Source organism: Chiloscyllium plagiosum, unplaced genomic scaffold, assembly GCF_037043375.1.
Source record: "Chiloscyllium plagiosum isolate Xiang-an unplaced genomic scaffold, Cpla_swu_hap1 HiC_scaffold_16, whole genome shotgun sequence".
In the NCBI taxonomy this organism is placed as follows: domain Eukaryota; kingdom Metazoa; phylum Chordata; class Chondrichthyes; order Orectolobiformes; family Hemiscylliidae; genus Chiloscyllium; species Chiloscyllium plagiosum.
In genome coordinates, this window is record NW_028270154.1 from 39,531,160 (window position 1) to 39,551,532 (window position 20,373).

A 20,373-nucleotide genomic window follows, 5' to 3' on the forward strand; every position below is an offset into this window, starting at 1 on the left:
TGGTCAGCCTACGAGAATGAATAGCTGCTAATGGGGGCTAATAATGGGTTGAGTGTAATAGCAGACCATGTGATGACAAGGTCTGGTGTGTGGAGGGTGGGGTAAGGTACCTCAAGTACTAAAATTGTTGACCTCAATATTAGTCCAGAAGGCTGTAAAGTTCCCAAGTGGAAAATGTAGTGCTGCTCTTCCAGCTTGTGCTGAACTTCGCTAGAGTACTGCAACAAGCCAGAGACAGGGCAGCCAACTGGAAGCTCAGGGTTTTTTCTGCAGATAGAACATAGGCATTTTGCAACATGGTCACTTAGTCTATACTTGGTTTCCCCAGTGTAGAAGAGGCCACATTTTGAGCAGCAAAATGCAGTAGACTAAATTGAATGAAGTACAGGTAAAGTGCTGCTTCACGTGGAAGATGTGTTGTACTGGGGTGAAACACTACTCCTTTGCCATGTGATTTCAAATAAACCTGTTGGACTATAACCTGGTGTCATGTGACTTCTGATTTTGCCCAGAAATAGAAACAGAGATACCAAGTATGGGAAGGGAGAAGTCAAAGATAAACCAGGTGAAGGTGAGAGCAGGGTGGAAGCAAAATTGATAAACTTTTCCAATTCCAGACAAGATAGAGAAGCAGCATCGATGATCTCATAGATGTACTGGAGAAAGAGTTGTGGGTGGGGGCCAGAGTAGAACTAGAACAAGGAATATTTCATGTACCTCACAAAGAGACAGGCATAACTGAGGCTCATGTGGGTACCCATGGCCATCCTTTGACCTGAAGAAAGAGGAGTTGAAAGAGGAGTTAAAACAGAAGTTGTTCAGAGTGAGGACGAGCTTGGCCAAGCGGAAAAAGGTTGTGGTTGACAGGGACAGTTCAGGCCTTTCCAAGAAGAAGAGAGCGCTGAGACTATCTCAATGGGGAATGGATATGTAAAGGGATTGCACATCCATGGAAAAGAAGAGGCAGCTGGAGCCCTTGACTGGAAATTCTGAAACTGTTGTGGTTCTGTTCGCCGAGCTGGAAGTTTTTGTTGCAAACGTTTCGTCCCCTGGCTAGGCGACATCATCAGTGCTTGGGAGCCTCCTGCGAAGCGCTTCTTTGATGTTTCCTCCGGTGTTTATATTGGTCTGTTCCTGCCGCTTCCGGTTGTCAGTTTCAGCTGTCCGCTGTAGTGGACCAAGTCCTAAACTATGAAAGTAACCACCCCAACACACACAAACGAAGCTGCATCAGGACACTATTCAAAAGGGCCACAACACACTACAGTACACCAGAACTGCAAAAAGAAGAGGAGGAACACCTATACAAGGTATTCGCCAAAAACGGATACCCGCGCAACTTCATCAACAGATGCCTAAGAGAAAGACCACGGGACGAGGACATACCACAACCAAAAGGACTAGCCACACTACCATACATCAGGAGCATCTCAGAACTGACAGCCAGACTACTGCGACCCCTAGGACTCATAACGGCACACAAACCAACAGCCACGCTCAGACAACAACTCACCAGAATGAAGGACCCGATACCCAACATGAGCAAAACTAATGTAGTGTACAAAATACCATGCAAGGACTGCACAAAACACTATATAGGACAAACAGGAAGACAGCTAACAATCCGCATACATGAACATCAACTAGCCACGAAACGACACGACCAGCTATCCTTAGTAGCCACACACGCAGACAACAAGCAACATGAATTCGACTGGGACAACACTACTATCATGGGGCAAGCCAGACAGAGAACAGCCAGGGAATTCCTAGAGGCATGGCATTCATCCACAAACTCCATCAACAAACACATCGACCTGGACCCAATATACCAACCACTACAGCGGACAGCTGAAACTGACAACCGGAAGCGGCAGGGACAGACCACTATAAACACCGGAGGAAACATCAAAGAAGCACTTCGCAGGAGGCTCCCAAGCACTGATGATGTCGCCTAGCCAGGGGACGAAACGTTTGCAACAAAAACTTCCAGCTCGGCGAACAGAACCACAACAACGAGCACCCGAGCTACAAATCTTTGCACAAACTTTGAATTCTGAAACTGATATAAAACGTCAGAGGAATCACAGATGTAAGTGGAAGGGACTGGACAAGGGGAGGAAAAAAATATTGAGTCAATGTAGAAGGAGATGAGTTCTGTAAGGCAGGAGCAGGCAGAAATAATAGGTTTGTCTGGATAGTCCCATCTGTGGACCTTGGGAAGAATATAGAAGCAAGCTATGCGGGGTTGGGAGACTATAGCTTGGAGGCACAGGGTTATGGGGATTTATATTTTGCAACTGTCTTTATTTACTAAGGAAACAGATGTTACCCAGGCCATGGTGACGGCGAAGGAATTTCATTGACTGGAAGGGTCCAAAATTGACAAGGTGGTATCAGATAAGCTGTCTGTATGTAAAGTTGATAAAACACCAGATGAGATGTGTCCCACGGTCCTGAAAGGTGTAAGTGTGGAAATTCTGCAGGCATTATTGACAATTTTTTAGTTTTCATTGCATTCACAGAGTGCTGATGACTGGAAAATTGCAAACATTATGCCTTTGTTAAAAAAATGATGCAAGAATCAGCCCAGTTAACTTTGTTGTTGGGGAAATCTCTCGAAACAATTCAAGATAGAATTAATAGTCACATGGAGAAATGTGTGTGAAGGAAATTCAATTTGGTTTTCTTAAGGAAAAGCATGCTTAACTAACTTGGGTGGGTTTTTTTTGACAAGCGAACCGAGACATTTCACAAGCTGTTAATGGACTTCCGAAAGAATTTGATACAGTGCCACACAACAGTCTTGCGTGCAAATAAGAGCTCATGAAATAAAAGTGACAGAAGCAATATGGATACAAAAAACAGGCTGAGGGATAGCAAACAGGGTGACTGTTCATGGATAGTTCTCAACTTCCAGGAAAATTTATAGTGGAGGTTTCTGGGGTTGCTGTTTTGCTGCTATATGTTAATGATCTACATTTTTGGTGTGCAGTGAAAAATTAAAAGGTTTGCAGACAATACAAAACTTGGAAGCCCAGTAACTGTGAAGAGAACAGTGTGTTGTTTCAAAAGGGGCATTGGCAGGTTGGAGGAGTGGACAGTTGATGACAGATGAAGTTCAATGTGGGGAATTGAGAGATGACATATTTTAGTCAAAAGAACATGGGGAGTCAATGTAAAGTAAAAAGGCACTACTCTAGAATGTGTGCAACAGTAGAAATGCCTTGGTGTGTAAGTGCACAAATCATAAAAGGTGGAGAGAGCAGCTAATAAAGCATTCATAATTATTAATAAAGGCATAGACTACAAGAACAAGGATGATGCTGAACATGCAGAAGACACTAGTTATATCACAAATGGAATATGATGTATAATTCTGGGCATCACATTTCAGGAAGGATATCAATGCAAAGGAAAGAGTGCAAAGGGATTTACAAGAATGTTTCCAGGGATGAGAAAATTTAATCACGAGGACGGAGTGAGAGGTTGGGAAAGTTTTCGTAGAATCCCTAGTGTGGAGAGGCCATTCGACCCATCAGTCAGCACCCTCCAAACCAAGATCCCAACCCCCCTGCCATAACCCCACACTAACTATAACTAACCCATCTGGCCTGCACATTGCTGGACACTATAGGGTAATTTTCTATGACGAATCACTTGCACATCTTTGTCTGGTGAGAAGAAGGCTGAGATGAAATTTGAGACAAGTTTTAAAATGATGAGAGATTTGCACAAGGTAATTGGGGAGAAACTGTTCCTACTCATAAAAGGATAGGGAATGCCAGCACATTACTTTAAAGTAAATGCAATGTGAAAAAACATTCACACAATGCATGGATGGAGGACAAGTATACCAACAAGTGTGGTGGTTCAATTGAAGCAAATTCTGCTATTTGAGAAATGTTAGAAATGAAAATGTGCACCTTGTGAAACAGTAAGGATCATGTCATCGCTTACAATAGTCTTTGCATTTCAAATTTACTTAATATATTTGTGACTGTTTGAGATTTCCATTAATGTCTACAATTAGAGACTTCACAATGCAGAGCAATGTAATCTAAAATTCTACTGAAAAATGTACAATGTAGTTCTGAAAGATTTCCAAGTAATCAAGACTATTTTTCAAAGACAAATTTTTTTTTGTCTCAGAATTGGAAAATTGTGGCCAGATCCTCCATTTTCTTTTTACTCTTCTCAGCAAATAACAAGGCAGCCATCTCAATCAAGTGATTTTATTTTTGAGTACTCCTAATACTTTTAAGTATGTATTCTTCATCCACAGATTCCCATCCTGAATATTCTCTTTTTCTCCTTGTTTTGTGATATTTATAACACTTTTCTATTTAAGTGAAGACAAACGAAAAGTGTTCAGCACCTCAGTTATGGCTTCTGCCTAAATAAGAGATGATCTTGCTGATTTCCTGATTAAATCCAGTCTTCCTTTCACTCTACTACACTTTTATCTTCATATAAAAATTAATTTCTTTTTTGCTAACCACTAATCTATTCTCACACATCACCCTAACTTCTTTTTTCAGTTCTCTATTATGAACTGGAGAAGTGTACAATTTCTAATATTTCTAGAGCGTTTGATAGTGACTAGAGAAAACTGTAAAAAAAAAATGGATATTACAACAACAAAACCTTAAGAGGGGCCATTAGCATAAAAGGCCTCCACACTCATTATATTACTATTGCATGGCTTTAACCCATATGTTGTTAGTTATGTGAGTTCAAGTTCAGATAATGTGCAACTGAGGCAAGAATTAGGAGGTAGTATTATTTATGCAGATTTTGTCATTCTCAGCAGAGGTCACAGGAGAAGGAAATGTTTACGGTTCTTCTACGGGTTTACAAGGCCAGCATTTGTTGGTCTTCTCCATCTCCTTCTAGCTGGTGATGATCCTGCCAAAATAGCCTTGGGCATATTATGGCAGTGCAAGGTCAGTATCCTACCTACTGAGGCTACATTGCACCAGTAAAAGATGATCAATTTTCATATCAACTCTTAAAACCCAGAAATCAAATTTTTACAGTTCCAATCCAAAGATAAATCGAACATTCACGTAATTAAATTGTTTCTGAAATGGTAATAAAATCTACATTAAATCTTTAACTTCTAAAGGAAGAGAAAATTGTGATAAAACATGCTTAGCTCATGACTGAGCAAGAGAAAAAGCCAATCCCATGAGATATAGTGTATTAACCTTTAAAAATAACTGTGTATCCAAACAAAATTTATGACTCATTAAAAAGTCCATTAAATAAATTCCCATATTCGGAATAGCCAAATAGTTACACCCTTAGTTTCCTTGAGTGGTACCTTTGGGATTTGAATATTGTGCTCCATATTGAGGATTACAGCTAGCTGTCTGAGACTGAAAACAATAACTGAGTTATGCCAAGTCCAAAAATGAGAACAGCCAAGCCATAGCAACTCTCAAATTTTATTGAAACCACATTTCTCATCATTTAGAAAATATGTTGTATTTATTGGTAAAGCTAGTTTGAAAAGTCAAAATGATTGAAGATTTAATTAATTTAATCCATAACTGTTTCACAACTTACAAAAAAAAATTAAGTTCAACCTCAACTTTTCGTTTACCTTTTTCACTGAAGTCATCGACAAGTATGATTTCTGCAATAAGCTCTGGTGGCGAGCGATTTAAGACACTGTGCACAGTTCGAAGGAGCGTGGACCAGCCTTCATTGTGGAATGGTATAATGATACTGGTATTTGGAAGCTTCTCCAAATATAGTTTGTTCTTGCAGCTGTCAATTTAAAGAGGTACTTAATGGTTACTTTGTGATCATTGTTTTCAGGTTCTATAACAGTCAACATAACAAATTGTAGCCCCGTTATATTTTGTTTTCAAATGCACAATTAACAGCCATCAGCTTATGGCTTCCCTAAGCAAAACCAGAATGAACTAGGAACAGGAGGCGGCCATTTGGTCCTTTAGCCCAGCTCCACCATTTAATAGACTCTTCACCCTGGAGGCTCCCTGCCTCCATTCCTGATGAAGGGCTTTTGCCCAAAACATCGATTTTCCTGCTCCTCGGATGCTGCCTGACCTGCTGTGCTTTTCCAGCATCTTTGTAATCTAAACCCCACCATTTGATAAGACCAAGGTTGATCTCATTTTAATCTCAACTCCACATTCCCACCCATCCCCAGTGACCCTTCTGATATCTGCTCAAATATCTACCTCTGCCTTAAAAATATTCAAGGACTCTGCTTCCACTACCTTTTAAGGAAGAGTCATCCACAGACTCATGACTCTCAAAAACAATTTCAGCTAATAATATTTGCTTCAAATGGGCAACAACTGATTTTTAAACAGTGACCCTGAGTCCTTGATTCTCCATCTTCTTGCCATCTACCCTTTCAAGACTTCAGAATGGATACAAGCCTATACAGTCTATCCTTTCTCATCAGACAACCCCACTTATAGAATCATAGAATTCCTACAGTGTGGAAACAGGCTCTTCGGCCCAACAAATACACACCAACCCTCCAAAGAGTATCCCACCCAAACCCATTCCCCTTCCCTATTATTTATTCCAGTTATTTGTTTTGTAAACCTTCTCTGAACTTCCTGCAAAGCCTTTATGTCCTTTCTTAATTAGGGAGATCAATATTATTATAAGCAACTTGTATAACTGAAGCATAATTGCCCTACTTATAAATTCAATTTCCTTTTATAATAAATTAAACCGTCTATTTGATTTCCATGTTGCTTCTTCAAAGGACTCCAATAAGCCGATTCCTCTTTCACAATGGAGTTTAGTTGCATGGAAAATTATTGACATTTAAGGGGAGAGAGTTCAGCAAAGGTTATTAAAGTTCGCAGAACAAATAATAGAATAGAGTATGGAAAGGGTCAGGAATCTAACTTCGGGCACAGCAGATGAGGGGACAACAATGAGAAGGAGGTAGTAACCACCAAACTGAGAGTGTTGTACTTAAATGCATACAGCATACAAAACAACAAGGTGTGCCACGAGGATCAATGTCATTTATATAAATGATTTGGACCTGAACAAAGCAAGAATGGTTAGTAAGTTTGCAGATGACATCTAAATTGGAGGTGTAGTGGACAGGAAAGAAGGTTACCTCAGAGTACAATGGGATCTTGATCAGATGGGCCAATGGGCCGAGGAGTGACAAATGGAGTTTAATTTTGATAAATGTGAGGTGCTACATTTTGGAAAAGCAAATCAGGGCAGGACTTATATACTTAATGGTAAGGTCCTGGGAAGTGTTGCTAAATGAAGAGACCTTGGAGTGCAGGTTCATAATTCCTACAGAATAGTGAAGGTGGTCCTACTTGCCTTTGTTGATCAGTGCATTGAGTATAGGAGTTGGGAAGTCATGTTGCAGCTGTACAGGACATTGGTTAGGTCACTATTGGAATACTGTGTGCAATTCTGGTCTCCCTGCTATAGGAAGGATGTTGTAAAACTTGAAAGGGTTCAAAAAAGATTTACAAAGATGTTGCCAGCGTTGGTGGGTTTGAGCTATAGGGAGAGCTCGAATAGAATGGGGCTATTCCCCTGGAGCGTCGGAGGCCGAGGGGTGACCTTACAGAAGTTTGTAAAATGATGAGGGGCATGGGTAGGGTAAATGCACAAGGTATTTTCCCCAATGTGTTGGTAGGAGAGAGAGTGTCCAAAACTAGAGGTCATTGGTTTAAAGTGAGACAAGGAAGATTTAAAAGGGATTTAAGGGGCAATTTATTCATGCAGAGGGTGGTGCATGTATGGAATGAGCTGCCAGAGGAAGTGGTGGAGGTTAGTACAATTACAACATTTAAAAGGCATCTGGATGGGTACATGAATAAGGGTTTAGAGGGACGTGGGCCAAATGCTAGCAAATGCAACAAGACCTATTTAGGATATCTGGTAGTCATGGATGAGTTGGACCAAAAGGTTTTATTCAGTGCTGTATATCTCTATGAATATGAGCTTGCAGCACAGATTGAAATTGGCAGTTATGATATCATGGGTATTACAGAGACGTGGCTGCAAACTAAATATCCAATAAGACAGGCCCTATTGTCTGGACAGGCAGATTGGCAGAGGTGTGGCCTGCCTTGTTAGTAAAATAAATGAAATTAAATCAACAACAAGAAATAATATAGAGCCAGAAGGCTTGGAAGCTGTGTGGGTAGAGTTAAGGAACCACAAAGGAGAAAAGACCATGATAGGAGTTATATACAGGTCTCCGTCAGGATGTAGGGAACGAGGGAATTCGGAATTCTGGTTTTGGTGATAATGTGTAATGAGACAATTGATTAGGGACCTTAAGGTGAAGGAACCCCTGGGGTAGTGGCCATAATATGATAGATTTCATCCTGCAGTTTGAGAAGGAAAAGAATGAATCAGATGTCACAGTGGCGAACTTGAGTAAAGCTGATTGCAAAGACATGAGGGAGGAGCTGGCCTGAGCTGATTGGAAAGGGAGTCTAGGAGCAATGGCAGGAGTTTCTGGGGGTAATTCAGGAGGTGTAGCATCCCAGACGTTCATCCCAAGGAAGAAGAAACATGCTACGAGGAGGATAAGACAACCATGGCTGATGATGGAGGGTCAGGAACAGCATAAAACCAAAAGAGAAAGCATACACTGGTGAAGATTAGGATACATACAAAAAACCAGATGATAACAAAAAAATTAACAATATGGGGAGAGAAGAAAGCTGACAGTAAGCTAGCTAATAATATAATTGAAAATTGCAAGAGTGTTTCTTTTAAAAAAAGACTATCTATACAAGGTAAGAAAGAGCAAACAGTGGACATTGAACTGTTGGAAAATGAGGGTAGAAAAGTAGTAATGGGGAACAAGGACATGGTGGAAGAAGTGAATACATGCTTTAAGTCAGTCTTCACAGTGGAAGACACCAGCAGCATAGCAGAACTTCAAGAGAGTCAGATGTGACTGTAGTGACCATCACTAACGAGAAGGTACTGCAAAGCTGAAAGGTCTGAAGGATAAATCATCCAGAACAGATCAACAACATGCCAGAGTTCTGATGGAGATAGCTGGGGAGATTGAGGAGATGTTGATGGTGATCATTCAGAAATTACTGGAGTGAGGGAGGGAAAATGGCTAATGTAACACCCCTGTTGAACAAGGGTGTGGATGGGAGGCAGAAGACAGGAAACTATAGAATGGTTAGCCTGACCTTGATTGTTAGGAAGGTTTGAGAGTCCTTTTTTTTAGAAAGGAGAGATTGCGGAGTATTTGAAAATAAAATAGGGCTGAGTCAGCACAGCTTCATCAAAGGGAAGTCAAGCCTGACAAATCTGTTGGAATTCTTTGAGGAGGCACTGAGGAAGTTAGACAAAGCAGAGCCAGTGCACATGATCAATTTGGATTTCCAGAAGGCCTTTCACAAAATGGCTGCAAAGGAGGCTGCTAAATAAGATAAGAGCCCATGGTGTCATGGGCAAAGTACTGGCATGGAGAGAGGATTGGCTGGCTGGCTGAAAGCAGAGTGGGGATAAAGGGATCTTTTTTCAGGAAGACAGCAGGTGAGTGCTGGATTCCACAGAGGAGTCTATGTTGGGACCACAGCTATTCACATTATATAATTATGGTGTGAATAAGATACTTAGGCCATTTTTGCTCGGTTTACAAATGACCCAAAAGTAGTTGAAGGGACAAACATTGAGGAAGCAGGGAGGCTGCAGAAGGATTTAGACAGGTTAGGAGAGTGGCAGATGGAGTACAATGTGAGAAAGAGAGAGTTTATGGACTTTGGTCAGAATAGAAACATAGACTATTTTCTAAATGGGGAAAGGCTTTGGAAATCTGACGCACAAAAGGGACTTAGGAGTCCTACTTGAGGATTCTCTTCAGGTTAATATACAGGTTCAGTAGGCAGTTAGGGAGGCAAATGCAACATTAGCAGTCATTTCAAGAGGCTGGAAGACAAGACCGGAAATGTACTACAGAGGCTGTATAAAACTTTGGTTAAACCATACTTTGAATATGGTGAGCAGTTTATGACCTCTACCTGAGGAAGGACATATTGATATTGGAGGAGGTCCAGAGGTGGTTTACCAGAATGGGATGAAGTGCTTGTCAATGAGACGTGGTTGTGGACTCTGAGTCTGTACTCGAAGGAATTTCGAATGAGGAGGGTGGGGTTCTGATTGAAACTTGCAGAATACAGAGGAGCTTGGATAGAGTGGATATGGAGAAGATGTTTCCACCAGCAGGAGAGACTAGGACCCAAAAGAACAGCCTCAGAGTGAATGACTCCCCTTTAGAATGGAGATGAAGAATTTCTTCAACCAGAGAGCAATTAATCTGTCAAACTCGTTGCCACAGAAAGCTGTGGAGGTCACATCATTGAGTGTATTTAAGACAAAGATAGTTAGATTCTCAATTGGTAAGAGACCAAGGGTTATGGGGAGAAGGCAGGAGAATGGGGTTGAGAGATATATCATCCATAATTGAATGGTGGAGCAGAGTCAATGGGCTAAATAGCCTAATTCTGCTCCTATATATTATGGTCTTGTAGTATTATGGTCTCATATGCCACCTCTTTTAAGATTGTACGATATCAACCACCAGATTGGGTAAATTAGAATTTAATAAAAATTTAGAGCAAAAGACTGTATAACCTGTTGGTGTGCACTGCTGATTATCATACAAAAGCCACCTAGTTCATTAATATCCTTCAGTCCTTACCTGGATTGGACTATAAATTAACTCTACACCCACAGCAATGTGGTTGACTCTAAACTGGCCTAGCAAGACACGCGAGGTAATTAGAGATGGCTATGGTCCAGCCAGTGACACACATATCCAATGAATAAATAAAATTTTGCCCAATCATTTGGCTTGCTATCTATCTTTGCATTACATGTTTATTCGTGATAATTACAATGATGAGCAACTAGAAGCTTAGCGTCATGCTGGTGGACTTAATGGAAGTATTCCACAAAGTAAATCACCAGATCAACATTGAGAGACCCAAACATAGATCAGATTGCAATGCAGCAAACACTTTATTAAATGCCCATTCTCCAGAGTCAGAGTTTGACAGTGAAGACATAAAAAGGCAGCTGTTGCAACTGCTACATTGGCATGGAAAGGAAAAAGGGTGATTAATATATGAAATACTGCCTTCCGATTGGTGAAAGAGAAAGGGAGGGAAATGTGTTTGTCAGTGACAATGAGGTGGCAAAAATGATGGAGGATGATTCAGTGAATAAAGATGCTGGAGGAGTTGAAGGTGTCAACAGCGAAATCCAAGCATGGCTCTTCAAGAAGAAGGAGCATATCAGAGAAGTAACAGCAAGATGGGCAAGAGGAAATGTGTTTAAGATTGCTTTCAGAGTGGGTAAAATTGATAATCTATTACCTTGACAGAGCATCAAAAAACAAAAAGGAAAATGAGCACAAATGGATCAAGAGAAGTTCAGGAAATGTGACAAAATTTGCCAGTTAATGTAAGAACAGGAAGTAGAACTAGTACAGTCATCAATGTAACAGAAAAATAATGAAGAAAGTTGAGAAGACAGGGCAGGAAAATAAAATAGGAACACAACCAGAAAAAGAGCTTCCTTCCAAGTCATGTAGCATCCTCATTTGAAATTATAATCACTGTTCCTGCGCTGACACTCGTTCAGAATCCTGGAACTCCCTTACTAATAGCACTGTGGGATACCTATACACTAAGGACTGCAGCAGTTCAAGAAGGCAGCTCACCATCATCTTCTCAATAGCAATTTGGGATGCTTAATATATGCTGACCCTGCCAGTGATATCCCATGAATCAATAAGTACCAAAAAGAGAGGTGAGGATTCGGGGGCCCCAGTCACACTCTCACAGCTAACTCAACCATTGCTCTTCACACCCCACTTCCTGCCAGTACTTCACTCCAGTTTGCCAGATTCTCTGATTTATTCTAAAAAGATGTATACTTCACATCATTTATATCGATGCCAATCTGGTAAAGCTACAACACAGGATACTTGCATGTCAAACAGTGGAAGCAGCATGTAAAAAGTTAGCGCTAAGGCATCCTAAGTGAATCGGAACTTAGCTCCTCATACCTTGACTCTGTCCTGTCCCCCTTATGCCAGGAACTCCCCACATACATTCGAGATACCGCCCACGCCCTCCACCTCATCCAAGACTTTCATTTCCCTGGCCCCCAACGTCTCATCTTTACGACAGACATCCAGTCCCTGTACACATCCATCTGCCACAGTAAAGGCCTCCAAGCCCTCCATTTCTTCCTCTCCTGCTGGCCCAACCAGTACCCCTCCACCAGTACACATCCTCACCCTCAACAACTTCTTCAAATCCTCCCATTTCCTTCAGATCAAAGCGGTAGCCATGGGCCCCAGCTATGCCTGCCTCTTCATCGGATAAGTGGAACAGTCTTCTGCAGTTACACTGGCACCACTCCCCACCTTTTCCTCTGCTCCATTGATGACTGTATTGGCGCCACCTCGTACTCCCATGTGGAGGTTGAATAGTTCATCAACTTCACTAACACCTTACACCCTGACCTCACGTTCACCTGGACCATCTCGGACACCTCCTTCCCCTTCTTGGGCCACATTGTCTCCATTTCTGACTGACTCAAAACAGACCTCTACTGCAAACCTACCGACTCCCACAGCTACCTGAACTACACCTCCTCCCCCAATCCCCCTGTAAAAATGCTATCCCTTCCTCCCGATTCCTCTGCCTTCACCGTATTTGCTCCCAGGAGGAGCAATTCAACTCCGGAACATCCCAGATGGCCCCTATTTCAAAGATTGTAATTTCCCCTCCCACGTGGTCATCAAAGCCTTCCAGCACATCTCCTCAACTTCCCGAAAATCCGCCCTTGAACCCCACCCCCGTAACCACAACAAGGATAGAACCCCTCTGGGTCCTCACCTTCCACCCCACCAATCTCCGAATACATCCTCCGCTGACAATCAGACCCCACCAGAGATATATTTACCTCACCATCTCATCAGCATTCCACAGAGACCATTCCCTCTGCGACTCCCTCGTTAGGTGCACACACTCCACCAATCCACCCTCCACACCCAACACTTTCCCTTGCCACCGCCAAAGTGTAAAATCTGCACCCACACCACCCCCCTCACCTCCTTCCAAGGCCCCAAAGGATCCCTGCACATCCAAACACACGTCCTACTGTGTCCGTTGCTCTCGATGTGGTCTTCTCTACATTGGGGAGTCAGGAGGCCAACTTGCAGAACGTTTCAGAGAACACCTCTGGGACACACGCACTAAACAATCCCACGACCATGTGGCCGATCACTTCAACTACCCCCTCCCACTCCACCAAGGACATCCAAGTCCTGGGCCTCCTCCACTGCCAAATTCTAGCCACCCGACAACTGGAGGAAGAACACCTCATCTTCTGTCTTGGGATCCTCCAACCACACAGCATCAATATCGATCTCACCAGTTTCCTCATCTCCCCTCCCCCCACCTCATCCCAGATCCAACCCTCCAACTCGGCACCACCCTCTTGAGCTGTCTACCTGTTCATCTATCCACTCCACCCTCTGCTCTGAACTATTACTATCACTCCCCCCCACCACCTGCATCTACCTATTGCCTTCCCAGCTACCCTCCCCCCAGCCCCACTCTCACCCTCCTATTTATCTCTCAATCCGCTTCCCTTCCCACATTCCTGATGAAGGGCTTATCCCCAAAATGTCGATCCTCTGCTCCTCGGAGGCTGTCTGACCTGCTGTGCTTTTCCAGCACCACACTTTTCAACTCTGATCTCCAGTCCTCGCTTTCTCCTACAGTGAATCAGATCCAAGCTCTGCAGTCTTGGCACATCCAGTCATATATGGTACAGGACAATTAATCAAACAAACAAAAGGAGGTGGAGACTTCACAGGTATCCTTATCCTCAATGATGAGGGAGCCAAGCACACCAGTGCAAAAAAGGAAGTTGAAGCTTTTGCAACTACCTTCCATCAAATGGATGATCTATCTTGGCCTCTTCCGGATGTCCCCAGACATAGAGATGTACAGCATGGAAACAGACCCTTCGGTCCAACCCGTCCATGTCGACCAGATATCCCAACCCAATCTAGTCCCACCTGCCAGCATCCGGTCCATATTCCTCCAAACATTTCCTATTTATATACCCATTCAAATGCCTCTTAAATGTTGCAATTGTACTAGCCTCCACCACATCCTCTGGCAGCTCATTCCATATACGTACCACCCTCTGCATGAAAAGGTTGCCCCTTAGTTCTCTTTTATATCTTTCCCCTCTAGTTCTGGACTCCCCGACCCCAGGGAAAGGACTTTGTCTATTTACCCTATCCATGCCCCTATCACAAATGCCAAGGTTCAACTTATTTGATTCATTAATTAACTAACTTGATATCACTTTGGTGATATTAAGAAATGGCTGAAGGTACTTTATACTGCAAAAACTATGGGCCCTGACAACACTCCCACGATAGTATTAAAGACCTGCACTCCAGAATCAGCTGAACTCCTAACCAAGCTGTTCCAGGGCAGGTGCAAAACTGGCATCTGCCCAATAATGTGAAGAATTAACTAGGTATGTCATGTCCACAGAATGGAAGACAAATCCAGATCACCATATCAGCCTATTTCAATAAAGTGATGGGAGGGGACAACAGTGGCACACTGTGTGCAGTTTTGGTCGCCACACCATCAGAAGGATGTGGAAGCTTTGGAGAGAGTGCAGAGAAGGCTCACCAGGATGTTGCCTGGTCTCCAGGGCGTTGGCTATGAGGAAAGGTTAAAAAAGGACTAGGATTGTTTTCGCTGGAAAGATAGGGGTCTACAAAATTATGAGAGGCATAGATAAGGAGGGTAGTCAGAGGCCTTTTCTCAGGGTTGAACTTTCAGTTACAAGGGGGCACAGGTTCAAGGTGAGGGGAAGAGGTTTAAGGGAAATTTGCGAGAACGGATTTTCACACAGAGTGGTAGGAGCCTGGAACGCTCTGCCACAAGAGGTGGTGGAAGCAGGCACGTTGGCAAAATTTAAGAGGCATCTAGATGGTTACATGAATAGGGAGGGAATACAGGGATACAGACCAAATAAGGGCAGAAGGTTTGTTTTTTAGTTTAGTTAGGGCATGATGATCGTCACAGGCTCGGAGGGCCGAAGGGCCTGTTCCTGTCCTGTACTTCTCTTTTGTTCTTTGTCTTTTGTTCGAAACAACACTTGCAAAAGAATAATCTGCTGACTGACACTCAGTGTGGGTTCTGCTAGGACCAGTCAGCTCAAGACTTCATCACAGTCTTGATTCAAACATGGCCGAGATAGCTAAACTCCAGAGGTGAAGTCAGAATGACTGCCCTCAACATCAAGACAACATTTGACTAAGTATGGCATCAAGGAGCCCTCATAAAACTTAAGTCAATTGAAATCAGGGATAAAGCTCTCTACTGGTTGAAATTATACTTAGCACAAAGGAATATTGTACGGTTGTTGGAGATCAATCATCTCAATCCAAGAACATCAGTGTAGGAGATTGGCAGGGCAGCAAATGGCGCAATCAATCAGTTTCAGCTGCTTCAATCATCTGCCCCCTATCATAAAGGTCAGAAGTTGGGACAGTCACAGATGACTACAGTGTTCAGTACCAGTTGACTCCTCAGATGCTAAAGCCGGTGTCCAAATTCAGCAAGAACCACTTGCACCCAGAGTTGGTTGATAAGTGACAAATAACATTCACGCTATATAGTATCTTACCATTTCCCCTTGATATTCAATGGCATTACCAACATCATATACCCACTAACATCATCCTGGGGGTTAACATTGAGTAGAAAGTGAAATGCACCAGCTACAAAAGTGCATCAGAGACTGGAAATTCTGCAACAAATAACTCACTTGTTGTCATCCCAATGCCTGTTCACCATCTATGAGTAGTGTGATGGAATATTCTCCACTTGCCCAGCTGGGTGCTACTCCAACACTGAAGCTTAACACCATCCAGGAAAATGAAAAAAAAATCAGCCTGTTTAATTGGCATCTCATCCACCAACTTCAACATTCATTCTGTTCACCATCAATGCATAATAACTGCAGTGCATATCATCCACAAATTTCACTGCAGGAACTCACTATGGCTCCTGAGACAGCACCTTAAAAGCCATGATCTCTACTACAAGGTCAAGGTCAGCAGGTGCATGGCAATGCCACCACTTGCAATATCCTCTCCAAACCACACTTATCCTGACTTGGAACTATATCCTAGAACTCAATACCTAGCAGCACAGTGTATGCCCTATATCATAAGGACCAGAGTATTTCAAGAAAGCAGCTCATCATTTTCCCCAAAGCAAGTAACAATGGTCAATAAATGCTGGTCTAGCCAAATCATGTCCAATCTCTCAGATGAATAGAAGCAAAACTGCAGCTCATGTTTTCTGTATTCCCAACTGAGGACTCCCTCACAACCATACATACAATTGTTGACAGAATCATTGACTCTGTTCATTCCATTTTCAGAGTTCTGCTCTTCCCCGTCTCCCTGAATCAAAAGGGGCAGAGACTTAGAGAAATTGGCTGTTCATGGTGAGAGGTGGTGGTCAGGGCCAGGAAACTGAAAACTGTTAAAGTCACTAAGACGTTGGAACATTTGCAGATGCAGATGGAAGGGGACTGGACAGAGGAAAAAGAGAGAGAGAGAGAGAGAGAGAGAGAGAGAGAGAGAGAGAGAGAGAGAGAGAGAGAGAGAGGAGAAAGAGAAAGAGGACCAACCCTAAGTTTTTCTGGTGGGTTTAGTCTGTAACTAGATTCTGGATTAGTGGTGCTGGAAGAGCACAGCAGTTCAGGCAGCATCCAAGGAGCTTCGAAATCGACGTTTCAGGCAAAAGCCCTTCATCAGGAGGGCTTTTGCCCGAAACTTCGATTTCGAAGCTCATTTAATTTAGCACGTTTAATTTATTTTGTAGTTAACCATTTTATTCTACTTAAAATAAATTGGATTTTGTAAACAAAAATATATACAAAAATGAAATGAAGGTAGCATTCTGGCAATTTCCAAACGAAGGGCAGAGTATACATAAACCTCAGTGATGTGTGTCATAGCATTTCAGATCCAACCTTTTGTACAGAAACAAATTGCATAGAAAAGGCTATGGTGAAATTAAATGTCACGGATGGGGTTGAAATGCAAAACAAAATACCACATCATTTTTCTTAACATTCTCCTCTTCCCTCGAGTAAATAACTAATCCTGAAACTTCTGTTGCTTGCGGAGTTTGTTAGTTAGAAACGTACAGCCACCTGTTTTGTCACCTTTATGTCACAATATGCAGTTGTGTTAGGCTGCATGCCGTCAACAAACATATGAAAGTAGGGGAGAAGTATGGGAAATGTGAAAATTTGGACAGGATATTGAAGGAACAGAGTTTAACTACTTTAAACAGAATTTGAAAAAAATATGTAATGCAAAGGAATCTGGCCATAGAATTGCAGTGCTTCCCCCCCCAAGTAAGTGCCCACTTATGTTAGAATGGAGACCATGAAACATGAGGAAAAATCCTGTGTCAGAGTGATAGAGAAGAAACGGAGCCAGAATAAAAGAACTGGACTGGTTAGTTTATTTTCACCCGCACAATCACACAGGATCCACACATCAGGAAGCAAACACAATACCACATACCTCATGCAACATAAAAGCAATTTAAAACAGAGTCAACATTAAGTAACTACAAATAAATTATTACATCTCAACTGTGGACATAATCAACTGCCAGTAGACTTCTGAGTTAGCTTTCAAAGCTAGTTTTTCTGGTAAATGGTTTTGTTCAACCAGACTAAAGCAGTTACAGTAAAGATTAATAGACCTTCACTTGAAAAAGATTTGCCTCCATAATCTGCTGATTTTCTTTTCCCTGCTCTTAGCAGCATTTAATCCTTACTGGCCTCTGGCATCGAGCTCAAACAGTCAATGGGTTGGATTTCACTCAGTGATGAAGCAACAACACTCTCACGCCTTGAATAAAGCTGTCTGCAAACATCTTATGCCTTCGGACAATAAATCAGCATGTCACAACTACACAATTCCTTCACTTCTAATTGTAAGACTTGACAGACAACAAAGCAAATAAATGGGCCACAGACGCAGGATTATGGCAGAAGCTAAACAAGAAAAATAAAATTCATTGATTCTCAATCTGAGTTAGTGGAATTTCTGATCATGGAGATAATTAATGGTCAACAAAGAAAGTTACTCTTTCAAGTTCAGCAGTTCTTTAAAAAAAATTATGAAGCTCGGAGGCTATTAAACATCCAATCGTACCTCATACAGTGGTATACAATATTTTCAAGTGTATTTTACTTTACAGGCTGTTACAGTTCTCATCAATTCAAATGATTTCTAATATGACTATAAGACAGAGGAACAGAAATTAGGCCATTCAGCCCATTGAGTCTGCTCAACCATTCAATCATGGCTGATAAGTTTCTCAAACCCATTCTCCTGCTTTCTCCCCATAACTCTTGATCCCCTTAACAATCAAGAACCTATCTCAGTCTTAAATATATTCAATGGCCTGGCCTCCACTGCCTTCTGTGGCAATCAATTCCATAGATTCACCACTCTCTGGCTGAAGAAGTCTCTTATCTCTGTTCTAAAAGGTTTTCCATTTACTCGAAGTCTGTGCCTTCGGGTCCTGGTCTCTTCTACCAATGGCAATATCTTCCCAACATCTACTCTGTCCAGATCATTCATTATTCTGCAAGTTTCAATTAGATTCTGCCCTCATCCTGCTAAACTCCACCTCACGAACATCCTCTGAACACACTCCAGGGCCAATACATCCTTTCTGAGAAACAGATTGCAGTCTGGGGATCCTAAACAGAATCCTCTGGAGAAGTCAAGTACAGGCAGAAATTTCTAGATTTCCACTTTCAATACAGCACGTCCAAATGCCAGAAATTGTTATTGGATACACAGATTATGCAAATATTATATTTTTGCTCCCACTGCAAAACCTAAACCAATATTTGAGGGCCGAGAAGAATATTAGCTAGACTCTTGATTACAGTTCAGCTGAATCCTGTTCTCGCCTAATATTAATCAAAGTTTGCGCTGAGTTGAAGTTGCATGTTTGTTCTTATCTACTCTGCAATTACAAGATTGAATATCATCTAATTTCAATCCTCCTAAAATTGTAAAGACAGTAGCTCTTCAATTACAAATTACCTCAATTTGTATTTTTACAAGTTCCAATGAGAAAACTCATTCTGCCTATTTCAATTTGTGAGATATTAAGTGTTTAAAAGATGATAAGATTCCTTAGGGATGAATGGGGATATCTAGATATGAAAACTGAAGATATGACAGAGATATGGAATATTTGCTTTTGACTTTAAAGAAGATTAAAAGATCTAAATGCTCAATTTGTGGTATTTGTGCAATTAACTTTTACAACCTCAAAATTTAGTGTTAAAAATCACACAACACCAGGTTATAGTCCAACAAGTTTAATTGGAAGCACACTAGCTTTCGGAGCGTCGCTCCTTCATCAGGTGATAGTGGAGGACTCAATCCTAACACACAGAATTTATAGTAAAAATTTACAGTGTGATGTAACTGAAATTATACATTGAAAAATTGATTGTCTGTTAAGCCTTTCTTCTGTTAGAATACCAGGATAGTTTCATTTCTTTCATGTGTAAATCACAAAACCTTTTTTTAAAAAGTTGCATTCTCAGGTTAGCTGTTAACAATGGTGATAGCTAGACAATGTGTTGAAGGTGTTAGCCCCCGTGTTCTCTGTCTATGCCATGATGTTTAGATTGATTCGAATCTAAAAAGTGAGAAAACGGAGTTTTACATAAATTCATGCAGTTTTTGAGCAAAGTACAATGTAACCCTGCAAGTACAAATTCACCCCACAAAATATATGTGTGCACGTCGGTCTTTGTCTGTGTGTGTGTGTGTGTCTGTCTGGGTTGGGGGTTGAGTGTGAGAAAGTGTGTGCGTGTGCGTGTGTAGGAGCATGCGTGCGTGTGTGTGTGTAGGAGTGTGTGTGTGTGTGTGTGTGTGTGTGTAGGAGTGTGTGTGTGTGTGTGTGTGTGTGTAGGAGTGTGTGTGTGTGTGTGTGTGTGTAGGAGTGTGTGTGTGTGTGTGTAGGAGTGTGTGTGTGTGTGTGTGTAGGAGTGTGTGTGTGTGTAGGAGTGTGTGTGTGTGTGTGTGTGTGTAGGAGTGTGTGTGTGTGTGTGTGTGTGTAGGAGTGTGTGTGTGTGTGTGTGTGTGTAGGAGTGTGTGTGTGTGTGTGTGTGTAGGAGTGTGTGTGTGTGTGTGTGTGTAGGAGTGTGTGTGTGTGTGTGTGTGTGTGTAGGAGTGTGTGTGTGTGTGTGCGTGCGTGT

At 42.0% G+C, this 20,373-nt stretch overlaps 1 protein-coding gene across 4 annotated transcripts in view; it reads right to left on the minus strand.

The window, feature by feature from the left end:
• The window catches only part of LOC122556612 (polypeptide N-acetylgalactosaminyltransferase 10-like), a 106,685-nt gene that overhangs the window by 38,190 nt on the left and 48,122 nt on the right, over nucleotides 1-20,373 (minus strand). For all 4 annotated transcript variants that reach the window (XM_087995303.1, XM_043703513.2, XM_043703515.2 and 1 more), the window contains exon 4: nucleotides 5,609-5,775. In XM_087995303.1, the coding sequence (XP_087851429.1) occupies nucleotides 5,609-5,775 (167 nt within the window). The remainder of the gene's footprint in view (nucleotides 1-5,608; nucleotides 5,776-20,373) is intronic.